Source organism: Pleurodeles waltl, chromosome 12 (assembly GCF_031143425.1).
Source record: "Pleurodeles waltl isolate 20211129_DDA chromosome 12, aPleWal1.hap1.20221129, whole genome shotgun sequence".
Classification (NCBI taxonomy): Eukaryota; Metazoa; Chordata; class Amphibia; order Caudata; family Salamandridae; genus Pleurodeles; species Pleurodeles waltl.
This window is the reverse complement of record NC_090451.1, coordinates 686,618,168-686,640,644: the sequence shown is the minus strand read 5'-3', so window position 1 is coordinate 686,640,644 and position 22,477 is coordinate 686,618,168. Positions and strand designations below refer to the sequence as shown.

At 46.4% G+C, this 22,477-nt stretch overlaps 1 protein-coding gene across 4 annotated transcripts in view; it reads right to left on the bottom strand.

The window, feature by feature from the left end:
• The window catches only part of ARHGEF15 (Rho guanine nucleotide exchange factor 15), a 315,428-nt gene that overhangs the window by 119,229 nt on the left and 173,722 nt on the right, over positions 1-22,477 (bottom strand). For all 4 annotated transcript variants that reach the window (XM_069218718.1, XM_069218720.1, XM_069218719.1 and 1 more), the window contains one exon: positions 8,074-8,790. In XM_069218718.1, coding sequence (XP_069074819.1) covers positions 8,074-8,770 — 697 coding nt within the window. In that variant the 5' untranslated portion in view covers positions 8,771-8,790. The remainder of the gene's footprint in view (positions 1-8,073; positions 8,791-22,477) is intronic.

Sequence of the window (22,477 nt, the reverse complement as noted above, 5' to 3'; positions counted from 1 at the left end):
CCACACACCCACACCTGCAGCCCTGCCCAGTTTCACGGGCACATGCGTGATGTGCTGCTCCAGGCTAGGTTTTCCCTGTGAATTCTGGGACTTGTAGTCTTTTTTTATTTTAAACCAGGACTACAACTTTCAGAATGCAAAGAAAACAAGTATTTGCAATGCAAAGGGTCTCGCGTTTGCTCGAGTTAGAGTTATTAACGTTGTAAATTCCTAACTGGACTTTTCTTGCCACATAAATTGAAAATGAAAAGTAAAACTGTTGACTTGAGCGAGCTGATTCAAATCGCCACGGCCGCCATGAGCCTGAGCGCAAAGGAGAGACACAAAAATAAAAAAGAAGTTCACTCCCACTCAAACATATTGGCAATCGTGCAATTATCCCTGTAACAGGGTCAGTCTGCAAGGCGGTAACAAACCCGCCGAAAGGAGAGACAAACGTAAAGCATTTATCAATGATAACAAAAGATTTTTGAAAGGCAAGCCCATGAACAAGTGAAAGTGATGGGTGTGAGGTTGGCGGGGTGAAAAGTCCACATTGATACCAACACGTTGGAAAAGCAGCGCTGCTATGCTCAACCTGAAAACCAGGAGTGGAGCTGCACCGGGGTAACACCAGGATGGGCAAGTATGGGGACGAGCGAGACAGAGTTATGGTGCGTCTGCTTCCATAACCTTCTCCATGCAAGTGAGGATTAGAGATTTAAAAATGCCACATATCCCCCTTGTCACAATTGGCATGCTCCAACAGTAGTGGGTAATAACCAACAGCAAGGTGAACTCTGAGACTTGTAGTTTTATTTAAACATTGTAAATGGTATTACCCAGTGACAACAGACAATGGTTGCAGAAACCTGATGGATTACACATGCAGCTCGATAAGCACTGTTGACTAGAAAGCAGTGCTTAACATGGAACTATAGAAGAAGCATAGGTACTTCTTGTCTGGAGTACCTGTTTTATGCCAAGACGTGCAGGTACTCCCATTAAAAGCGCGGGAGCAGCGCTGGCATTATCTATTCCAAAAGTGCAGGTACCGAGTAGCACTGGGGAAGCTGCACCTTGTAGAACATTCCAAGCAGCAACCAGCCTTCTCTGCGACTGACTGCTCCCAGCCTACTCCTAATGTCAGGGAGGGAAGAGGGCGGGAGCACAGGCCTCCCGGGTATGCTGGCCACTGCAGAATGTCCTGCTTCCTAGTGTGTCTCCTTTGAGATCATTCTGCCTGCCAGCGGACATTTGCAGAAACATGCGAGTGGACCTCTGCAGCTACTGGACCATTCCAGAGGTAGTCCTTGCCAGTTGAGTATAAAAGCCGTGCATAACAGAGAAAATAGCAATGTACTACTTAACACATTTAAGTGAAGGCTCAGCTGGTCAACTTGGTGCAGATTCCTTCCAGAATATCCACTGGCCTCTTGTCATGCTCCTGAAGACAGGTTTCATGTATGAGACCTTAGAGCAGGGATGTCCTGTGGAAAAGACAGCCCACTCCACCCCCATAAAGTCCACCATCATGAAATCCCTGCCTCCACCCAGCACTAAGTGGGGCCAAAACTTACCTAAATGCAAGAAAAGAACAATAACTGAAATAAGGAATTGGAACTGCACTACAAAACACACCCTACTAGGTGCACATGGACTCTGGAGTGCAGGTATATGTGATTCAGCAAATGCTGTGTTCTAAGCTTCTCGCGGATCACTCCGTGCTGGAGCTGAATAGGGCCCGATATGTGTAATATGTTGGTGTCCAAGGAATCCATGCCAGAATTTCACCATAGTCACCAACCACAAAGGTGGCTTCCATTTAAATTCATTGTGTATGAATGTATCTGAGATTGATATCTTGAAAAGTTGGAATGGATCAGGCCAACCTGTACGAGCACCCATGGCGTGCCTATGTTTAACACCCATGAGGTAGTAGGATGACACCGCTCTGTGGCTTGATATAGAGTTTGAGCTGCCTGTTGGAATCCTGGGCATCTTTAGTTGGACCTGCCTTGGTGATGGGCATGTGGGAAGAGGTAGTGATCTGGTAGGATTGTACGTCAGGACCACTGCATGTCTAGAAGAGAGTCTTGGAAGAGAGAGAGGAGTGTGTGCATGGATGTTCACCCATGGTTGGAGCAACATTAAGGCTAACACACGCAGCCACCTTACAAGTCTACTACTAATGGCAACACAGCATGGCGCCAGATTACAGCATCCGGACTTAAAAATGTCACTGTTACTGTAGAGAACGGAATCCTCAACCGGCCAAATATCATTGCATATCTTAAAAAGGTTTAAAGTAAATGTACTTTTACAATAAGAATAATCGATGTAAAGCATTTTACTCAGGGTAAAATATATTTAAACTGAGATGAAAGGCTGAAAGTGTGGCTGCATTTATAGGTGCCCCAGCCAAAGGTGTTCTTATTTTGTGGTGAGTCTACTGCCACAAGATATTCCACGGATGATTTTGAATGCACCTCAGAAGGACATAGAAGCAAAAATATACATGAAAATGTCAAAGTAGAAAAACCTTTTTAACCAGACTTTTACCCACTAACTATCCTTCTGAAAACACCTTTTACTTCCTGCTCTCAGTATTCCACAGCTCACTTAGTACTTTCTCACCACTCTCCAGCTTTCCAGGCATCAGCTCAATAACCAACATCCCCATCCCTCATACTAGACAAAAACGCAGCCATACGAAAGCCAGAATCCATTAATTTGCAATTTTGCATGTTTTTTTTTAGATTATACAATGATTCCTTCCTTGGCAGATCTTCCTGCATCCGGCTTCACTTCCTTCCTGCTGTTTACACCATTAACCAATTTAATACTTAAGCTTTCCCTTAGATCCTTATTGCATTTACAAGTTAAAATAAATGCACTTTATTTGAACGCATATGTTCAAACTATACAACTACAATGTTTACACTTCAAGTTATAAATAAATATTACACTCTCATCAGCAAGTTCCTGGACTGAATGCCAAAAACAACAACTTGAAAATGGATGTTGTTATTGTTTTGAAAAACAAACTATTTTTACAGTTTTAGGGAAGGCTTTATTTTTTATATTTATTTAATATATACTTAGGTCCTAAAATAGTCAAAGAGCATGGTGGCTGATGCAATAGCCAATGTGCTATTCCATCTCATACTTACGGAGTAACCCATCCAATCGCACCAAACTGATTTTCTGCAATAGGCTTTTTGCAGCAACACACACTATTTCCACTATGGCCAGATTTCCTTTCTAGTAAACAGAAATTCGAATGTAGTGAATATGCAGGTTATATGAGGTTTTACACACAATGCTTTTTAGCAGCTATCCATTACAATTATACATTTTTTCCAATTCCACCTTCTACCATAAATTCATCCTGAAATTTCAAGTGAACCAGGATCAATACCATTCCATCCATACAACTCCTCAGGACTTGTTTGTTTAAACCAGATAAACCCTTTCTGGCCAACACTAGAAGTTTCACCTCAATGCTTCCAGACTTGGAAAATAAAACCTCTTTAACTCGGCGCTTCCCATCATGACAGAACTTTCTTACCTCTGCTTCACATCCTCGATTTAGGAATATCAAACAGTCTTGGTAATAACCCACCTTTTTTAACTTGAATAACTATACTCAACACAAGTGGGTGTTTGCCAAGGTTCTCTTAAATGCCGGCCAGAGTTAAATTGCGCCCAAAGAGTTTTCTGGAAAGCTGACCACCAACCCAAGCAAACGGTACAGTACACTGCCACTATTTTTAACTAATCCATTTAAACTTTAACCATTCCCTTCAGGGTGGTGGTATGCATTTTAGTCCCATCAAATGGGTGTTATTATCACTATCTAACTTCATGGGGTAACTTTTCCATTTGAATATGTCATCCAGAAATCTATATAACAATTTAAAGTTTGCGTTCTTGCTGTATTGAGACAAGCCTTCCTCGCAAACTTCACATTTTGTAATGTCCCATAATTCAGCAAGTGTTTATTGTGAGCGTCAGTATTATGTGATTGCAAGTCATGGATGAAGCTGAAATAAAAGATGAGTACAATAAACGATAATATTCCAGGACCGAGTATAGATTGCATCTGAGAGCACAGCATGTGGCTATGCAAAAAAAACATACTGTGCAAACATCTGTTTACCAGTTGGAGGGCAGGTTTGCACACAAGGGTACACAAAGCCAACTCAATGTGATCTAATTGGTTTTGAAAGCCCATTCTCTATTACTTCCATGATATAGGGGATCTGCTGTGCCATGTTTTGAAAATGACATGAACCAACAAGCTTTGGAAGTAGCTGGTGCGTATTATGCAAAACAAATGTGCATAGAAACTAAAGCGAGGTGTGATGAATCACACACAAAAACATTCCTTCAGAATTGTCAGAGGGATCAGAATATTGCTACTAGTAGGAAGTTTCTAGTATCTGTCATACACAGTTCCCAGGTTCACTCTTTGGCCCTCCTTCAGAATGCAGAAAGTACTCCTTGGCCCATACAACAGTGCCTGATGTCTACTGGCTCTTTGGGCTGCTGTGGCATAAGATGTCCCAGCAGCTGACTGACCTCCGCGCCTCCCCCGTCCCCAGTGCTGGTTGTGTCAGCCAGCTTGCCAATCTGTGCTTCCTCAATGTCAGCATTAAACATGGCAATTTGCAGTGCATGGTTTGCACTCCTCTTTAATACAACAAAGTCTCAAGGAACTTGTGCATTTTACCTGCTGCCCCCTCGTAAGATCAGCGGAGTTCTGCTAGTCTACCCAACAACACTGCTCCACCCACTGCAGCAGTGTCTCACTTGCGAGGGTTGTCCTGTCAACTGCACTTACACTGGGATTTTAGTGTCAGGTGAACCACCAATGATAGGCACTGTGTCCTAGAGTGAAAACCCCGGGGCATAGACAACAGATGGCAAACACCATGAGACAGTACACAAAAAGAAGTCTGATTTGGGAAGGATACACCCACTGTCACGCCCCACCCAAATCATGCTAATCACCACTTACCTCTCCTGTACCTTTACAAGGTATCCATCCAATACACTGTTTCAGCCCGTCACATCGAAGCATACATGCATGCCCCGCAAGAGAGACCCGGGCGCCAGGCCAGATGCAACGTGCTCCCTCAGGGTAAAAAATGGGCATACAGGAGAAGTCTGGTATCAGTCTACTACAAGGAATACTTACAGCATGGAACATGCTCAGCTGGGTCCTGTGTCAAGAGCTAGAGGAGACATGCGGTGAGCTATAATGAAAGAAACAGTTTACCAAGATGAATGTAATGTAGCTGCTCTGCAGTGGTCCCCATGAAGCACCACTGCTCTACAGTGTCATGGTGGAGGTCATCGGCTAAGAAGAAACCTGACTGAGGCTCCCCGCACACACGTAGTAGAATTAGTCAGCGTCCACAAGGCAGTGATCAGTTCCTGTAAATCCTATTTTATGGATGAGATCCGTACACTATTTCTGTCTTGAGTATAAGAATGATGCGTTGCTATACAGACTGTGCGTGGTTGTACAAACCACTGTCACGTAACATTACATGCCAAGAGATTTAATGGAGCACCAAAGGGCAGTTCAGTTTGTGGTGTGAGGTGTATGAATGGTCACTGTTACAATTCACCGCTTGGCCAGAGTGCGCAGCTCATCAGGAGTCCATGATGCAACCACACACCGCAACCCTATCACCTTTCTGTCCTACAAACAACACAAACAAGGGATTATCATTGACAACAGGTGCTGCAATATCAAATTGTAGTTAGACAAAGCCATGTGCACAGGACCAGCTTTTCAAGGTTTGTATGACAAAGGTAGCAACAGTACTCTACTACCACGACATTCCACAGTTGCAACCCAGTTTGGTGAAGTGCTGGTGGTGGAGATCCTGACAGCTAAGCAAAGCAGCCACCTCTAGACAAATTGCTTTGATCACCTGAGCCCCAGGATTCATGCAGATCAGTAAAGGATCCTTTCGCCTGTTCCTAGCTCTGCCATCAACTGCAGATGATAATAGGCGCCTGGCACAGCCGACAGATGCTTGGCTAGTAAGTGCAGCACCACTGATGCCTTCTTCAAGTCTACAGATTGTCAGCCTTATCCATCCTTGAATTTACCTTCTATCTACTCTCCGCTCTAGTGCACCATCTCCTTCAGCTTTCTACTTAGGTTCAACGCTGAATAAAAACCTACACAAGCTCTTCGCACAGGCACTGAATAGCCTAGAAGTACACTTCTTGCACTAGAATTTGATATACTTGCTCAAACCTCCCGGTTCGACAAGAGGACCAGTCTCCACCCTTCATGTACAGTAATTAGATAACATGCCTCCTTGCATCCGGCACACCGGTTTGCTCATGTGTGTCCTGACTTTTGGCACACTTTGTTAACCTGCCTCCATACTCTTGGCACAACAAGTTGATAAACTCCCAATTCCTGGCCTAGCCGTGGGTTAGTCTCCTCACTGCTTGTGCAGCAATAAGATTTTTTCACAAAAATGTGGAAACATGCTTTGTTACTCTTGGCACTGTTTCATAATCTAACTCCTCACTGTTGGCACAGAAATCTGATCACCGCCTGCACAATCCTGGTTCAAATTATTACCATGAACCTGAACTCCTAACACAGCGTTGAGATCACCCATCGCCAGCAGGCATGGTGTAATAAGCCATCTCTAGCCTCCTGGCACAATTTGATAGCCAGCCTCTAGGCTATTGGCACAGTCATTAAATAGCCTGTCTCCCCACTGATGGTGCAGCAATATGAAAATGTGTCCCTAGGGACCTGCAGGTAACTAAGCCAATTCTTGATCTGGAATCATTAACACAGCACACATGGGCAGTGTTAAGGTTTTACCTGCCATGGGTGATGTGCCATCTTGCCGCCTTTCTTGCTCCTTTGGCACAAATATCCCATTTACTGGATATCTTCCCCCTTTGGCACTAATGCCCCCTTGTCTGGTTACAGATTCAATTTGCCCCTATGCATTGCTGTAAGTGACCACCTAGGCATGGTCTACCCAAGAACAGCAACGACGTCTCTAAGGATGGGGTGCGCATCAATGTCCCTGGGCTCTTCTCGCAACAGTGGGCCCTCCTACAACAGACGAGTTCAGATTCTGGCCCCAATGTAATAAGCTGGGCCGCCAAACAGGAGCTGAATTGCACATCTGCGGTCCATATGGGAACATGTAAGTCTAAGCTATGAGATATACTGTGGGAGCTAAATTCACTCCAGTAAATAATTTATTGTGTTCGATACAAAGCCTCATCCCTTTGGCTGGGGCTCAGAGTGGTTCATGTGGGTGGAAGTAAGAAGCCATCAAACGCAAGGCGAGCGATAATGCGCAGTAAATCACCAGACGTGTTCCAAAGACTTACCTCACCGTGGCAGGTGCAGACATAATGCATCAGCACAGCGATTATTCATCAGAAAACACTGCAAATGAAAAGGAATGCCCCTCCGGCGTGTGGTATTTATACTGTGAATGATGGGGATCACTGTAGCCTGGGCCAGGCCACTTGCCTTCCCCTCTCCCATGTGTGGCATTCTCACCTGCACGTGCCTGGGATGTCATCCGCAAGTATGAGGAAGTGAGCAAAAGAATCTGTTTTCGAGCACAAGTTCCATTTTTTTGTTTGTTTGAGAGGGCCTTCCCCAGTCACCATTTATTGGAAGGAACTGCAAGTTAAGAGAAATGATTGCAAAACACTGACCTGGAGGTGAAAGGGGATATGGGTTCGCTCTACTCTCTGGTTATAAGCGGGAAGGGGTGCAGGTGAGCCTGAGGATTAAAGGCAGACCGTGCTGAGCAGGGATTGGCCTAAATGTCCTGCCTGTGCAGGGAAAAGTTTGGTTGGACTACAACAAAACGGTGACTCTATAAAGAACCCCCTTCCCCATTTAGTTGTATTGCAAATTTCAAGAATACTAAATTATATCAATAAAACCCACGTACTAAAAGATTCCAAATCATCTTCTACGCCCCCCACCTCTTATGACACAAACTCCCATTAAGGTACTTCACCATTTAGCACAACATGCACATCCCATTGCTTTTGGCGGGTAGTTCTTTCACTCACCAAGATGGCCGCCTCCTTCCAGTTGGCAGGGATTTTCCTTTGCAGTGTCCACTTGTTCCACCCCTTCCCGACTCCTGATCGATGGTGCTGCCTTCTCGACTCCATTTTCAATACTTTTCAAGGCAAAGTTCACTGCCTTCCTTTTGAGTAGAGGCAAGGCACTGTCACAGGAGCGTCTGGGAACCCTTACGGGCTTGGTGGGCTGTGTCGGCGGTCGCTTTTCCGGAAGCGGTGGCGGTTGGAGGGTATCCTTGTCCGGTTGCACCACGGCTTGGTCAAACTGCCCAACAATCTTCTTGACATTGCCAGAGTGTTTAAGGGAGCTCAGATGTTCCTTCAGCGGTTCCTGTGACACCGGCTGTTCCACAGGAGAAGCTGGCTTCTGTGAAGAAGCATGCTCTGGTGGGGCTGCAAGCACTAGAGGGGTTGCTGGGCCTGTGGGACTAATTTCAATGGATAAAGACCCTCGTGAAGAATCTTTGTCAGGCACGGGTTCTGGCGCCGTCGTATCGGGGTCCGGTGGAGCGGTGCCGACATGGTTTCCAGGGTGCAGCTTTTCTGAGGTGGGCCTTGGGGGCAAATAAGGCCGCGGTCTCATGGGCGGCCTTGCCTTGATGATTCGTGTCGGTTTCTGGACCGGCGGGGTCGGGGGCGGTAAAGCTGAGGCGGAAGACATTTTCTTACCTTGCTGGGTCATCGGGGCTCACTTGTCATTTCCTACAGAAGAATATAAGAAACCCAATTTGATTAGTTAATACTCAACATGAGGTCAGCATTTAGAGTTCATCAGCAACTTAATTAATTAGGGACTACGTCAGCATATCATTAAAAAAAAAAAAAAAAATCCCCTTTATATTTTGACAAACACAGCTAAAGTTTTTGGGAAGTATCCAATTAATATAAATTGACTAAACAGTAGTTACTGCTGTGCTGTTCACATTATTTTAATACATCTTTACTAGAGGTGAGCAGGCTTTCTACTGATTGTTACTGACGTAAACAGATGAGACCTGCTACGTACAGGAGGTGCGTCCAAGTTCTGCATCTGATTTTTTTTTTATAACTAGTAGTGTGGGAAATTTGAGTAATTTGCTTTTGCGTGATTATGCCTAATCTCTGAAAAAATTGCAAAATTATATGTAAATTGGCAAATTGTCAATTTAGCACAAAATGCATTTTTGGGTCCATTTTGGTTGCAATTACGAATTTCGTGCTAAAAAATAGCACAGAACACACAAGCGCTGTGAACAGCAACTGCTTACTTGCTGGCTGTTCATGCTGCTTTCTACATCATTCTTGTGCGTTTGCGCTACATTTTTTTGCAAATTGCAGAATTTCTGTGACCTGGTGTAATGGCGTGGTTTTTTTAATTTCACATAGAAAGCATAGCACAAAATGACCAGATTTAGGCGAGATTATGCCAGAGTAATGAAAATTTCACCTGAGCCTATTTACAACCACTAACTAGGTAAATGAGTTACGTTTAGTTCTATTGTATGTAAATTGAGCTTATCTACGTGTTCTGAAACTCTGGTCTGGACCTACATTGAGCGACCCTGCTATAATATGATCCCTTCACCTCTAACAGATCAAAAAAAAATTTAAGTGAGTAAAAAAAAAATGTACCAAAAAAAACAAAAATAAGAAGAATGATGTTTCCATTAAGAAAAGTGGCCTACTGACAGGGAAATTAATGTCTATTTAGGAGTATTTTGATTTACAATTTTCAGCCTCCATCTAGACGGCACAAGAGAGAGAGCAAGTGTGAGAATATGTGTGTTGTTAAAATTACTCATACAATAGTCTGTGCCAGTGGGGACAGGCGAGGCACTCACAGGTGCCATTTATATGTCAACATTCGTAAACTGAGTCCTAAATAGTAGTTAGCGCATACTCCGGTACATACTCCTGCCACCTAGTGTTGGTCTCAGACGTGTGCAGGTTGTTTTCCTTCTAAGATGATTCTAGAATCACAAGATGGAATTTACCTCCTCCTCGCGATGTACGTTGTGCATGGGGGCCAGCGATGTGTTAGGTTGCTTTCCACGCAGCAAGAGTGAGACTGTACGGAGCGTGGATGAAAGAAAATGGTGCATCAGCACTAGGGACAATGAAGAGGCGTATAGTAAAGTGATCTGCAGCAAAGCACGGGAACCAGGGAGAAAGGTGAGTGCATGTGAATCTACAGCACTACACGCTATAAACAGATGCTTACAGGGTAAGTAGCGCTTTCCATTCAGATCATGTGTGGCTGTTGATGCACGTGCTTAGCATAGACTGTACAGCAGTACCCTCCCAGCCGCGGTGGCCAGTGTGCGGATGATGCACATGTGGAATTATATTCTTTATACTGCTTGGCCAGATAAGGGTTGTTGCCTCGTCAATATATCCACATAATGTTTAGTAAATGTCTGTGGGATTAACCACATGACTGCTTTGCAAATATCAGTTAAGGGGATGTTGTTAGGGAAGGTAACAGTGGCACACTTTTTACCAGTAGTGTGTGCCCTAAGGGGAGTCTGAAGTACCTTTTTGGCTTTGATGTAACAAGTCTGAATATATTTGACAATCCACCTGGCTATTCCAGCTGTAGAAATGGCCTGCCCTATGCGAGGTTAAGCAAACGAGACAACTAGTGGTCAGATTTGCACAATGGTTTGGTCCTGTATTATTAGAACAGGATGGACCTTCTGATGTCTAAGGTGTGTAATGCACTTTGTTCTACAGAATCTGGCTGTGAGAAGCACACCAGGAGGGCCTAATTGGTATTAAATAACAATAATAAGTGCCAGGTCCCTTATCAAGAGGCCACTGCCAGCGTTGCCAATGACAGTAACAGTTCGGGCTTTTCAATGCCACCCAAAGCTATGACAAGCATTAGTCATTTTTAATGTATATTGAATTCTTAAACAAAAGTTATTGTGCACATTTAAAAATGAGATAAACAGCACCACCATGTGGCAGGCTGTCATAAGTGCCAGTACTGACAATTATGTGCAGGTGCCAAGTGTAGGAGACCAGCTGCTCAAATTAAGCATTGAACACTGGAGGTCTGTGATTTGGCAGAGATGGAAACGTGATACTACTTTAGGAAGGAACTTAGGGTTGGTATACCGAAACACCCTGTGGACCCAAATAAAGGGTTCTTGAAAAATAAGAGCTTGCATCTCACTAATGTGCCGAAGGGAGGTGATGACTAGAAAGGCTATTTCCACAAAAGAAAACAGAGGCTCACAATTTGGCACCGTAAGTGTGGATCTATGTTGTGGTCCCAAACTGGGGCTGGAGATGCTCAAATGGGTGGGTGTGTATAACCCTTTTTGGTCCCTCCTTAAATGCCTTGATCACTGGTTCCTAAACAAAAATGTAAGCTGTCTATTTTGCATGTTGGCTGTGACTGCGGTTAGATGGAGGCAAATTTACGTATAGGCTAACCACTACCTTTTGCAAGTGGAGACCATCTCTTGCACAGTGGGGTTTAATTGGTCAAATTTATTAGCAATGTAGTGGTGGACAAATCGCTCTTACTTTGCTGCGTAGCATGCATGGGTTGCAGGTCACCAGGCCTGTTTAAGAAGGGTCATACATGTCTGGGCCAGGCAGAGGTACCCAAACTCTAGGTCTTTAGGTGACTAATCACAAGACTAACTTGTGCTGGGTCCGGGCCCTTGATCTGACTGTGGTTCTGTAGGAGTAAGTCGGTCTGAGATGAAGCCTCTTGTGGACCGGACCAATAGCCCTGTAGAAGTGGAGAACTAGGGCTTTCAGTCTCATGATGGAGAGAGTTGAATGAGAGCGAAAGGATGAAAGATGTGTGCCTGAACTTCCTGATCACAAATGGAAGCAGTGGAAAAGTGTAGGCAAATATCCCTGATCAGTTCATCCACAGTGCACAGCCCATGGACTGCGAGTGTGGGTATAGTCTTAAAGCCACCTTGTGCGTGGTAATCCACTACCTTACACCCCTGGCCCCTTATCTCTCTCTCCCAGAGGTCCCGGATTTCTCCTTTTGTGCCAGTTTTGCCATCTTTCTCATGGTCTTCACGGTCTAGGTGTTTTCCCACGATTCGGAAAAATAAGTGCGGGTGCCCCCCAACCGGCTCAATTAATCAAGGCCCTCAGCCCGATGGACAAGGTAGTTCTGTTGTGTGGTTATCTCCACATTCCACAGGGAGAGAGAGCTGTTTCACTGGTGAGAGTGAACCGCACACTGCACAGCAGGCAGGGCGATCTGCATGTGCTTCACGGTATGAGGAGTGGTTTGCTCGATGCACATGGTGTGATGCATTCCTGTGCCAGATCCCCACCCTGTGGAGCGTGGGAGATGGCTTGCTTGTGGCACACAGCATGACGGGTGAACTTTTTTGCTGGAGCTTGGTAAGCCTTACATTCTGCTGGTGGTGGGCACACAGCACATGGAGTGCAATGATGGACTGTGTGTGGCACAGGGCACGAGACCCAGGGTAGTACGAGCACGAGATGAGCCCAGTGCTTCATCTGAGCCAGTGGTTGCCCGTGGGGAGCACCAGCACTTATTTTCGGGGGCCGGCACTTATTTCTCCACATCAGACATTTCCTGAGACCAATATAGGAAAAAACACAAAACACGGAAAAACAGAGGAAGAGAAATACAGAAAGTACATCGCCAAGGGAGAAAGGATACACCTGTAAAAGTAAGATAACGGAGAAGGGACTGCCTCCAATGAAGAGGCCTAAAGTGGATTCGAGACTGCGCATCCTTGCTATTTGTGCGCTCTGGTGTTTTATAGTGCCAGCCGTTGGTGTCTGGGCAGTGCATTGAGCTCCGGCACTTATAATTTTACAAATAAAGCACTGAATGAGCCCCACACAGCAGCGGCTCCTCTGCTACAGCAGAGCAACAGCTGTAAACTTGCAAAACTATGTTTATTATCATTTTATTTTTCAGGGCGGCCAATGGGGATGACAGGCGCCAGTGGGAGTGGTAGGTGCCCTCCCTCAGAGGGCATGTGTGTTTGGCCGGACGTCTCAGGACAGCCAACACACGTGCGCTCTGTGCTGTCTAGAACCCGGCTCTGTGCTGCCGTGTTGGTGAGAGCAGGCAGAGGCTACCAGCAGCACGAGAGCAGCGTTAGGATTGGCCGCAGGGCCCGCTGGGAGCCTGTGCCTTCAGCAAGGACCCGGAAGAGCAGCAAACTGCCGGCAATGCGGCAGGCAGTTTTTCTTTTGTTTTTTTTGTGTGTGTTTTTTGGTTTGTGCCCCCACCCCGCCACTTTGCCCCGATTCCAGACGCCGCTGGCCCCACTCCTCCCAGAAACTGAGGCGCTTGCTCACACTGCACAGTTTAAAAAAAACTGTTTCTTATACAGCTTGTTATATGGGTAATTAGATAAGACTCACCATTGCGACAGGTATAGTCGCGAACATAGGGAGGGAGGAAGGGTTTGGACTATGATCACACAATAGCGCTCTTACTATAGCGCTCTGTTGTATTAGCAAAGGGACGTGTGCTAGCGGTAAATAACTTTGGGATACATTAAAAACTGGCCAAGAAAGGAAGTTCTGGGTGTTCTGACACACTTACTCGTAGGCCAGTCTCCCTGAGAGGACGATAGGGGTGGGACAGAGTCAGTCATAATTCTTGACCCGGTTCACTGTAGGAAAGTGTTGCAAAGTTTTCACTTGGCTTTCTGGCTCCAGTTTTAGTGCAGGAACGAGATGTAGTGTGTTTGACAGCACGAGACGGCCTCGGCAGGTCTCTGGCATTACTCAGACGAACAAAGGACAGAACAAACTGTGTAATGTTTGCCCAGACTGCAGATTTTGGGATGGGAGTCAGGGCGTGCCACCGTGAATAATGCCATTTTCTGCCAAGGTACTTCTTGGCAGGAAATGGGCATTATTCACGACTTTTTTTTTCTTAAGGAAAACCAATTTGGTCCCCCGCTTTCAGATTGTTTAATCGTTTTTTTTTTGCTTGTTTTTTTGTCAGGCAAGTGTGGGGCCTGCCCTCCTACCCAGCAGACTCCAAAACTTCCCATTACCCTGCGATAAGACACCGGGTACTGTTCACAGGCACATTATCACCAAATAGCCCATCTAGGCGCTTGGTACGGGTGTAGGAATTGAAGAAAAGAAGATAAAAGAAGGGAGGGCGGGGGACTGACAAAACCGGAGCTTTGGCCCCACAATATGCTCACTCAGCCTGCCCATTTCACCATATTTTGCAAACTAGCGCCTTTTCTAGGTCTTTTTTCTGAATTCCTCCCACAAGTAGCAAAACTCTAATGCAGCAAACAGAAGAAACAGCAACAGTCGAGATTTCCAAAAGTTTCACCAACCCATCCCCTACAAAGACCACTGCCATTGGGACCTTCTGGTAGACACTGATCAAACATACACCCTCAACAACCTGCCTGCGCGTCGCAGTTCTAGGTAACAAGCGCTAAACCGTAAAATAATGGTAAAGTATGTTATGACCATGTGCACAATATGCTGCACTCGCATTTTGGCATTTTTTTTATTTTAAACTTAAATCAATTGCAATTGAAAGTAATATCGGAATGGTTTGGTTTGCACGAAGGGAGTGCAGTGTTTCACGTTAAACTATCAGTACACGGTCGAGGCAGTTAATTACTCATGTAGCACACCAATGCGCCTAGAAGTCGAGAAGATAGACGTGCTCAGGCACGAGGCCCGAAGCGGAACCAAGAATAATCCCGGCATCACAGCCTTGGCGATGCTGCGTGTCAAACGAGGGAGGGAAGCAGATTGAAAGCACGGGGTGCCGCTCTAGGCGCTAGAACCCAGGGGTAGTAATAGAGAGGTGCGCACGAGGATTATAAATGGTACAACTGGAAATACTTGCGTGCACAGACCATGTGAGAAGAAAGAGCACTAACTGCAGCTTTTTCGAACAAAGGGTTCATAAATGTGCCGTATAGCTATTTAAAGGGCGCACAACTTGGCGCTACAGTCGCTCGGCCTAAGGAGCTATTTTGCCGGTTTGTGAACTGACCTGAACTCGCCCAAGCACGGCGCCGTGCCAGGTTCGGCTGGCATCTTCTTGGCAGGCGCTGGGAGGCTGGTCCGCCCTACAGCCATCACCTGGCAGGCTGGGCCACTCCACCTGGGGCAGGTAAGTCCCTGGAGATGGGTGGCATCCGCATGGGCCCCGGGCCAGGCCCTCCCTTCAGGAGCACAGGCTCCCACGCCGAGTGAAAGAGGCACCCCTGGGTACAGCGGGTTGACGTCCACATCTGCCCAGGAGGCACCCCGGAAGTGCCCCGGCGAGTCCACGCCGCTGACGCATCCGCATTCTGCTCATTCCAGGCCACACTCACCTGGGATGGCATGCTGGGGGTGCGTGCACGTGTAGGATTGCAGCATCTGACAGCGGCAAGGCGGGTTCATGCACATGCTGCACAGATCGTACAAGGGTCCACTCGCTGGAAGACTGCACGGGGGGGCGGGGGGCATCTATCTGTAACCTCTCATGCACATCCTAATCAGATCGCTCAGTGCCTGGCCCCGAGATCTGTGCGCAAACTGTGGGTTTCGAGATCCGGTCCAATGAACATGGCCCCGTGGGCTAATGCATCAGAGGGTCACGGGGTGAGAAGAAGCACAGCTCAGCAGGTTCAGTGCACGGGACCCATGTCTGGGCATAGACGTCCCACTTAAGGCGACAAACTAAAGTTTACAAAAAAGTGATGGATGGAATGCTTGAATTCATCTCAGCCGATTGTAATTACTCCGACCCCATCCCAGTCATTCGCTAGTGCCGCAGTGCCTTAAATGGGCCGGTTCTGAGTAGCAGCACTTTTTTATTTTGAGAGGGACAGTACCTGCGCTTCTCAAGAAAAAAAGTAATATTTTTAATTGGAGAGTACTGGCACTTCCCAGAAACCAGCAGGTACTCTGGTACGGAGTACCTGCACTTCTATTTTTGCATTTCGAGCACTGACACCACGTCACCCCAGGAGGGACCCAGCTATATGCAAATGAGTCCTGACTTTGGTCCAGGTTGAACAGTCCAGCCCGAATGCCAAGCCAGGTCCTCCCTGAACCAGAACACAAGCAGCCCAGGACAGGTTTCGCTGTTATTAGGGCTCATCAGTCGAGTCAAACCTTCTTTTCATAGGTTTGAGCACAAACAGGAGTCACTAGTCCTTACGATAGTGACAGAACGCTTTATGTTACTACCTTGAATGTCAGTGCATCAACTACCACTATCTGACAGGTATCAACATCCGCACTGTTACATTAGCAATACAGAGCCTCTCCGGACACCTCTCTTGGATCCCTTCGCCTGTGCCTCTGTAGTGTCCCCTGTGTACCGGTGCACAGACATTCAGCATTAGATCTAGTGGTAACAGTCAGTCAATATAGTGGCACCTATGCACTGATAATGTTGATGTAATGCTGAGTGTCCATGAAGTAGTGTTTATGCACCAGTATGCCAATGTGGTGGCACCTATGCTGGTGAAGGTGAGCATCCATGAAGGAGTGTGCATGTACCAGTATGTCGATGTGGTGGCACCTATGGTGAGCGTCCATGTACCAGTATGTCGATGTGGTGGCACCTATGGTGAGCGTCCATGTACCAGTATGTCGATGTGGTGGCGCCTGTGCAATGGTAATGTTGATGTAATGCAGAGTGCCCATGAGGTAGTGTTTATGTAACAGTATGCCGATGTGGTGGCGCCTATGCAATGGTAATGCTGATGTAATGCAGAGTGCCCATGAAGTAGTGTCCATGTAACAGTATGTCCATGTAGTGGCGCCTACGCAGTGGTAATGTTGATATAATGCAGAGTGCCCATGAGGTAGTGTTTATGTAACAGTATGTCCATGTAGTGGCGCCTACGCAGTGGTAATGTTGATATAATGCAGAGTGCCCATGAAGTAGTGTCCATGTAACAGTATGCCGATGTGGTGGCGCCTAAGCAATATTATGTTGATGGGATGATGCATGTCCATAATGTGGTCTCTACATAACAGTAAGTCGACATATCCGAGTGCGTCAATGAACTGGTGCCAATGCAATGGTATGATGATGCGTGTTGTTGTTTTGAAGTGGTTTCAATGGAGTGGCTTTCATGTAATAGTAGAACGATCTAGTGGTGAGTGTCGACAGTGTTGTGTATGTAATGGTATGTCGAGCTGGTGGATTTAGTGTGTGGTACTGAATGTCGATGTAGTGCAGTTTGAGCAGTGGTATACCAATGTAGTGGTTTCTGTAAACGCTCATGGCTATAGTGGTATGTGGATATGGTGATTTTGAATACTGGTCTCAATGTAAAAGTATGTTGATATAGTTTATTTAGTGAGTAGTAGCAAGTGTCAATATAGGGAGGTGTATGCATTAGTATGTCATTGCAGGTGATTCATTGATATGGTCAGTGTCGATGCAATGGTGCCCGTGTAAGGGAATATCAATGCAGTGGATTGGATGTGGTGGGTGTCAATGCAATGGTGTCTACGTAATATGTGGTGGATGAGTTGGATTCAATGTGGTGTTCATCAATGCAATGGTGTCTACTTAATAGAATATTGATGTAGTGGATTCGATGGGTCAGTGACAATGCAATGGTGTCTATATACTGGAATATCAATGTAGTGGATGGTGATGCAGTGGTGTCTACGTTATAGAATATCAGTGTAGTGGTTTCGATAGCTCTTTGCCAATGCAACGGTGTCTATATAATGGAATATCAATGTAGTGGACGGTGATGCAACGGTGTCTATATAATGGAATATCGATGTAGTGGACGGTGATGCAAAGGTGTCTACGTAATAGAATATCAGTGTAGTGGTTTCGATAGCTCTTTGCCAATGCAACGGTGTCTATATAATGGAATATCAATGTAGTGGACGGTGATGCAACGGTGTCTATATAATGGAATATCGCTGTAGTAGATTCAATGTGGTGGGTGTCCATGTAATGGTGTCTGCACAATAATAGGTTGATGATTTGGATTAAATGTGGTGAATGTCAGTGCAATGCTGGCTACATAATGGAATATCGATGTAGTGGATTCAATAGATCAGTGCCAATGCCATGGTGTCTACGTAACGGAATATCGATATAGCGGATTAGATGTGGTGGGGGTTGAGGCAAAAGGGTCTATGTAATGTGGATGTAGAAAGTGTTGATGCAGTGATGCCTAGGTAATGATATGTCATGTACCTGATTCACTGGCGTCATCAGTGGGTGGGAGGGTTGTAAGGGGACAGGTAATGATGGGTCGATCTGGGTGGTAGGCTGACGGTTGTCACCTCCACACAGATGGTCTTCGGCCTTCTGGCACCTACTTTTTCATTGCTGTGGATCTCAACTTGCCTGAAAAGCCCCTAGAGGTTGATGGTGTGCGCTCTAAAGGTGGTTAATATTTCTGGGAAGCAGCAACAAAGAGCAATACTTCTGCATTATGTATTAGAATTATATCCCTAACACTGACTCTGTTGGTGGCTGTATGAGTGCCAATGAATGCACAAAGAGGGCGCGTAGAATGAGGAACACACTGCAACTTCCGGCCATTTCTAATGCCAGGGGATTATAACTCCTCTTCTCACACGATGAGGTGACAAGTGCTTTAAATGGCAGGTATTGATTGCTTCACCTTCTTTAATTTGGCATTTGAGAAGTAAGCAGTCGGGTGCTCTGGCACAGGGTCCCTGCGCGTCAGCTTTTCCATTTCACGCACCAGTGGAGACCTAACTCTGAGTGGCACAGGAGGAGACTGAGGGATTCCCCGACAGGTCACTCCTTCTATAGTGCCAGAGCTCAGCTCTTCCCTTGCCATTCCATCATCCCACAGTCCCATCTGTCTCATCATCCCTCACTGTGCCTAAAGGTCAGTTGAGCTGTGTGTCCCGGGGTGCTTCAGAACCTGCTTACAGTCGGAAATTCTTACAGGTGTGAGAGTGACAAGTACGGACAAGGTGTACAAGTGACTTACAGATCGGACAAACAGGTGTGCGAATGACGTTGACTGTACAGACAGGTGTACAAGTGACTTCGCAGATCGTGCGGACAGATGATGTGCACGAGACATCTCAGATCGTACGGACAGATGTGCACGAGACATCTCAGATCGTACGGACAGATGTGCACGAGACATCTCAGATCGTACGGACAGATGTGCACGAGACATCTCAGATCAAAAGGACAGTGGTGCGAGTGACTTTACAGATCATACGCACAGGTATACGGAAGACTTCCTAGATCATACGGACAGGTGTAAGAGTGGCTTCACAGATCAGGTGGACAGATGTACTAATGACTTAACAGATCAAACGGACAGGTGTACGATGGACTTCAAAGATCATACGAACAAGTGTACGAGGGACTTATTAGATCGTACAGACAGGTATATGAGTGACTTCACAGATAGTAGGGACAGGTGTACAAGTGACTTCCTAGTTTCCAACCTTTTGACTTCTGTGGACACCCAATGTATCACTACTGGAACTCGGGGACCCACACTGAACCATTATTGGAATCCGTGGACCTCCCCCCACTGAGTCATTATTAGAATCCGGGGACCTCCCACTGAGTCGTTATTGGCAACCCAGGACTCTGGCCTAAACACTGTCGAGGATTCGAAAAGCAAAACAATGCGCACAAAATACAAAAACAAGCATTCATCAAACACATACATAAATTATAACACATTTTAATTAATTTGCTGACAACAATATGCTGCTCTCACAAATCAACCTAAGGATAGTAATTTAATTTTTAGCCTCCAATTTCAAATTCCTTGAAATTTACAGTAGGATTTAAAATTTTCAACTGTACATTTAGCCACTTAATTTATACACGTTTTTAGTCTGTTAATATTATTTATTTTTCTAAGCAGTCGCAGAACCCTGAGGAGGCTTCTTGGACCGCAGGTTGGGAACCACTGTCCTCGATCATACAGACATGTGTACGAGTGACTTCACAGACTGTACGGACAGGTGTACGAGTGACTTCACACATTGTACAGACAGGTGTACGAGTGACTTCCTAGATCATAAGGACAGGTATACGAGTGACTTGGCAGATCATACAGACTGGTGTACGAGTGTCTTCCTAGATCATAAGGACAGGTTTACGAGTGACTTGGCAGATTATACGAACAGGTGTACAAGTGACGTGGCAGATTATACAAACGTGTACGAATGACTTCACAGGTTGTTTGGACAGGTGTACAAGTGACTTCCCAGGTTGTACGGCTAGGTGTACGAGTGACTACAGAGATCGCACATACAGGAATGCGAGGGATGTCACACATCGTAGAGACAGGCACAAACACGTGTATGAGTGACTCCGCAGATCATGTCTTACAGGTCGTACTGACGGGTGTACTAGTAATTTTGCAGTTTTTCCTGACAGGTGTATAAGTAACTCAACAAACTGCACAGATTGGTGGCGGTCATTGGAGGAGACACGGGGATAGGAAGATGTTGGCTGAAGGTCTTGCATTGCCTTTGGTTTGCACACTCCTCGTCTCAGAGTGTTGTGGTCTGCAACTGATTGCGTCCTCACCACGTCTAGCGAGCTTTAGGAGGTGGCCAGGCTGATGACTGTTGGAGAAGGAGATGATAGAGGGTCTTGCAGTCCCACTTTGAGTAGTCCTTGGACCGCAGCAAATGGAGGCAGGAATTTAAAACCTGGATCTGTTTTGTGAGCTAGCTTTTCATGCAGACTTTCATGACGGGCTGCCTCTGTGCATCTTACCATTTAAAGCCTTCACCTCTGCAGATGCATGACTGAACCCAGTCACCATCATGTGCGCGACCCAGCACCAACGCGCTTTGGGCCTCGATTACAAGTGCCTCGTTAAAATCCAAGAGCAATAAAACTCAATGCTCGGAATCTTCACTTGATAAATTTCGAGAAGTCAAACCTGACAAAAACTACTAGCTGAAAAAGGCCCAGTTCACACACGAGCAGGACAAGCAGTGAAGATGTCCACACTCAAGAAGGACAAATAGTGGAGGTGTCCACACACGAGGAGTACAAGCAGGGGAGATGTCCACATAACAAGGAGGACAAGCAGGGGAGATGTCCACATAACGAGGACAAGAGTCCACACTAGGGGCACAAGCAGTGGAGGTGTCCACACACGAGGAGGACAAGCAGGGGAGATGTCCACACACGAGGAGGACAAGCAGTGGAGATGTCCACACACAAAGGGACAAGGAGTGATGTCCACATCACGCGGACAAGCAGTGGAGATGTCCACACAAGGAAGAAAAACTGAGGACATGTCCACACAAGGAAGAAAAACTGAGGACATGTCCACACAAGGAAGACAAACAGCGGAGACGTCCACACAAGGAAGACAAACAGCGGAGACGCCCACACAAGGAGGACAAACAGTGGAGATGTCCACACACGAGGAGGACAAGCAGGGGAGATGGGCAAGCAGGGGAGATGTCCACATAACGAGGACAAGCAGTGGGGATATCCATACAAGGAGAACAAGCAGTGGGGGTGTCCACACAAGGGGCACAAGCAGTGGGGGTGTCCACACAAGGGGAACAAGCAGTGGGGGTGTCCACACAAGGGGCACAAGCAGTGGGGGTGTCCACACAAGGGGCACAAGCAGTGGAGGTGTCCACACAAGGGGCACAAGCAGTGGAGGTGTCCACACAAGGGGCACAAGCAGTGGAGGTGTCCACACAAGGGGCACAAGCAGTGGAGGTGTCCACACAAGGGGCACAAGCAGTGGAGATGTCCACACAAGGGGCACAAGCAGTGGAGATGTCCACACAAGGGGCACAAGCAGTGGAGATGTCCACACAAGGGGCACAAGAAGCTGAGATGTCCACACAAGTGGCACAAGAAGCCGAGATGTCCACACAAGGGGCACAAGAAGCCGAGATGTCCACACAAGGGGCACAAGAAGCCGAGATGTCCACACAAGGGGCACAAGAAGCCGAGATGTCCACACAAGGGGCACAAGAAGCCGAGATGTCCACACAAGGGGCACAAGAAGCAGAGATGTCCACACAACGGGCACCGGAAATGGAGATATCCACACAACGGGCACAAGAAGCAGAGATGTCCACACAGGGAGGATAATCAGCGGAGATGTCCACACAGGGAGGATAAGCAGCAGAGATGTCCACACAGGGTGGATAAGCAGCAGAGATGTCCACACAGGGAGGATAAGCAGTGGAGATGACTCTTGACCATTCTCACCAAAGTACCAGAACCAAATCTCCCACATGATGATGGTAGACATGATCACTTGCCAAGCCATCTCACTCTCCATTGCTGGACTCCATGCAGAAGCACAGCTACAGAACTACAACAACATGATAAGTTCAAGGTAATGCCAAGCACCAACAAAACCAAGGCCATTTCCACATTGGCCACACACGTAGACTACACCCCACCAACCTCAGACAACTGTGCTCACACCAA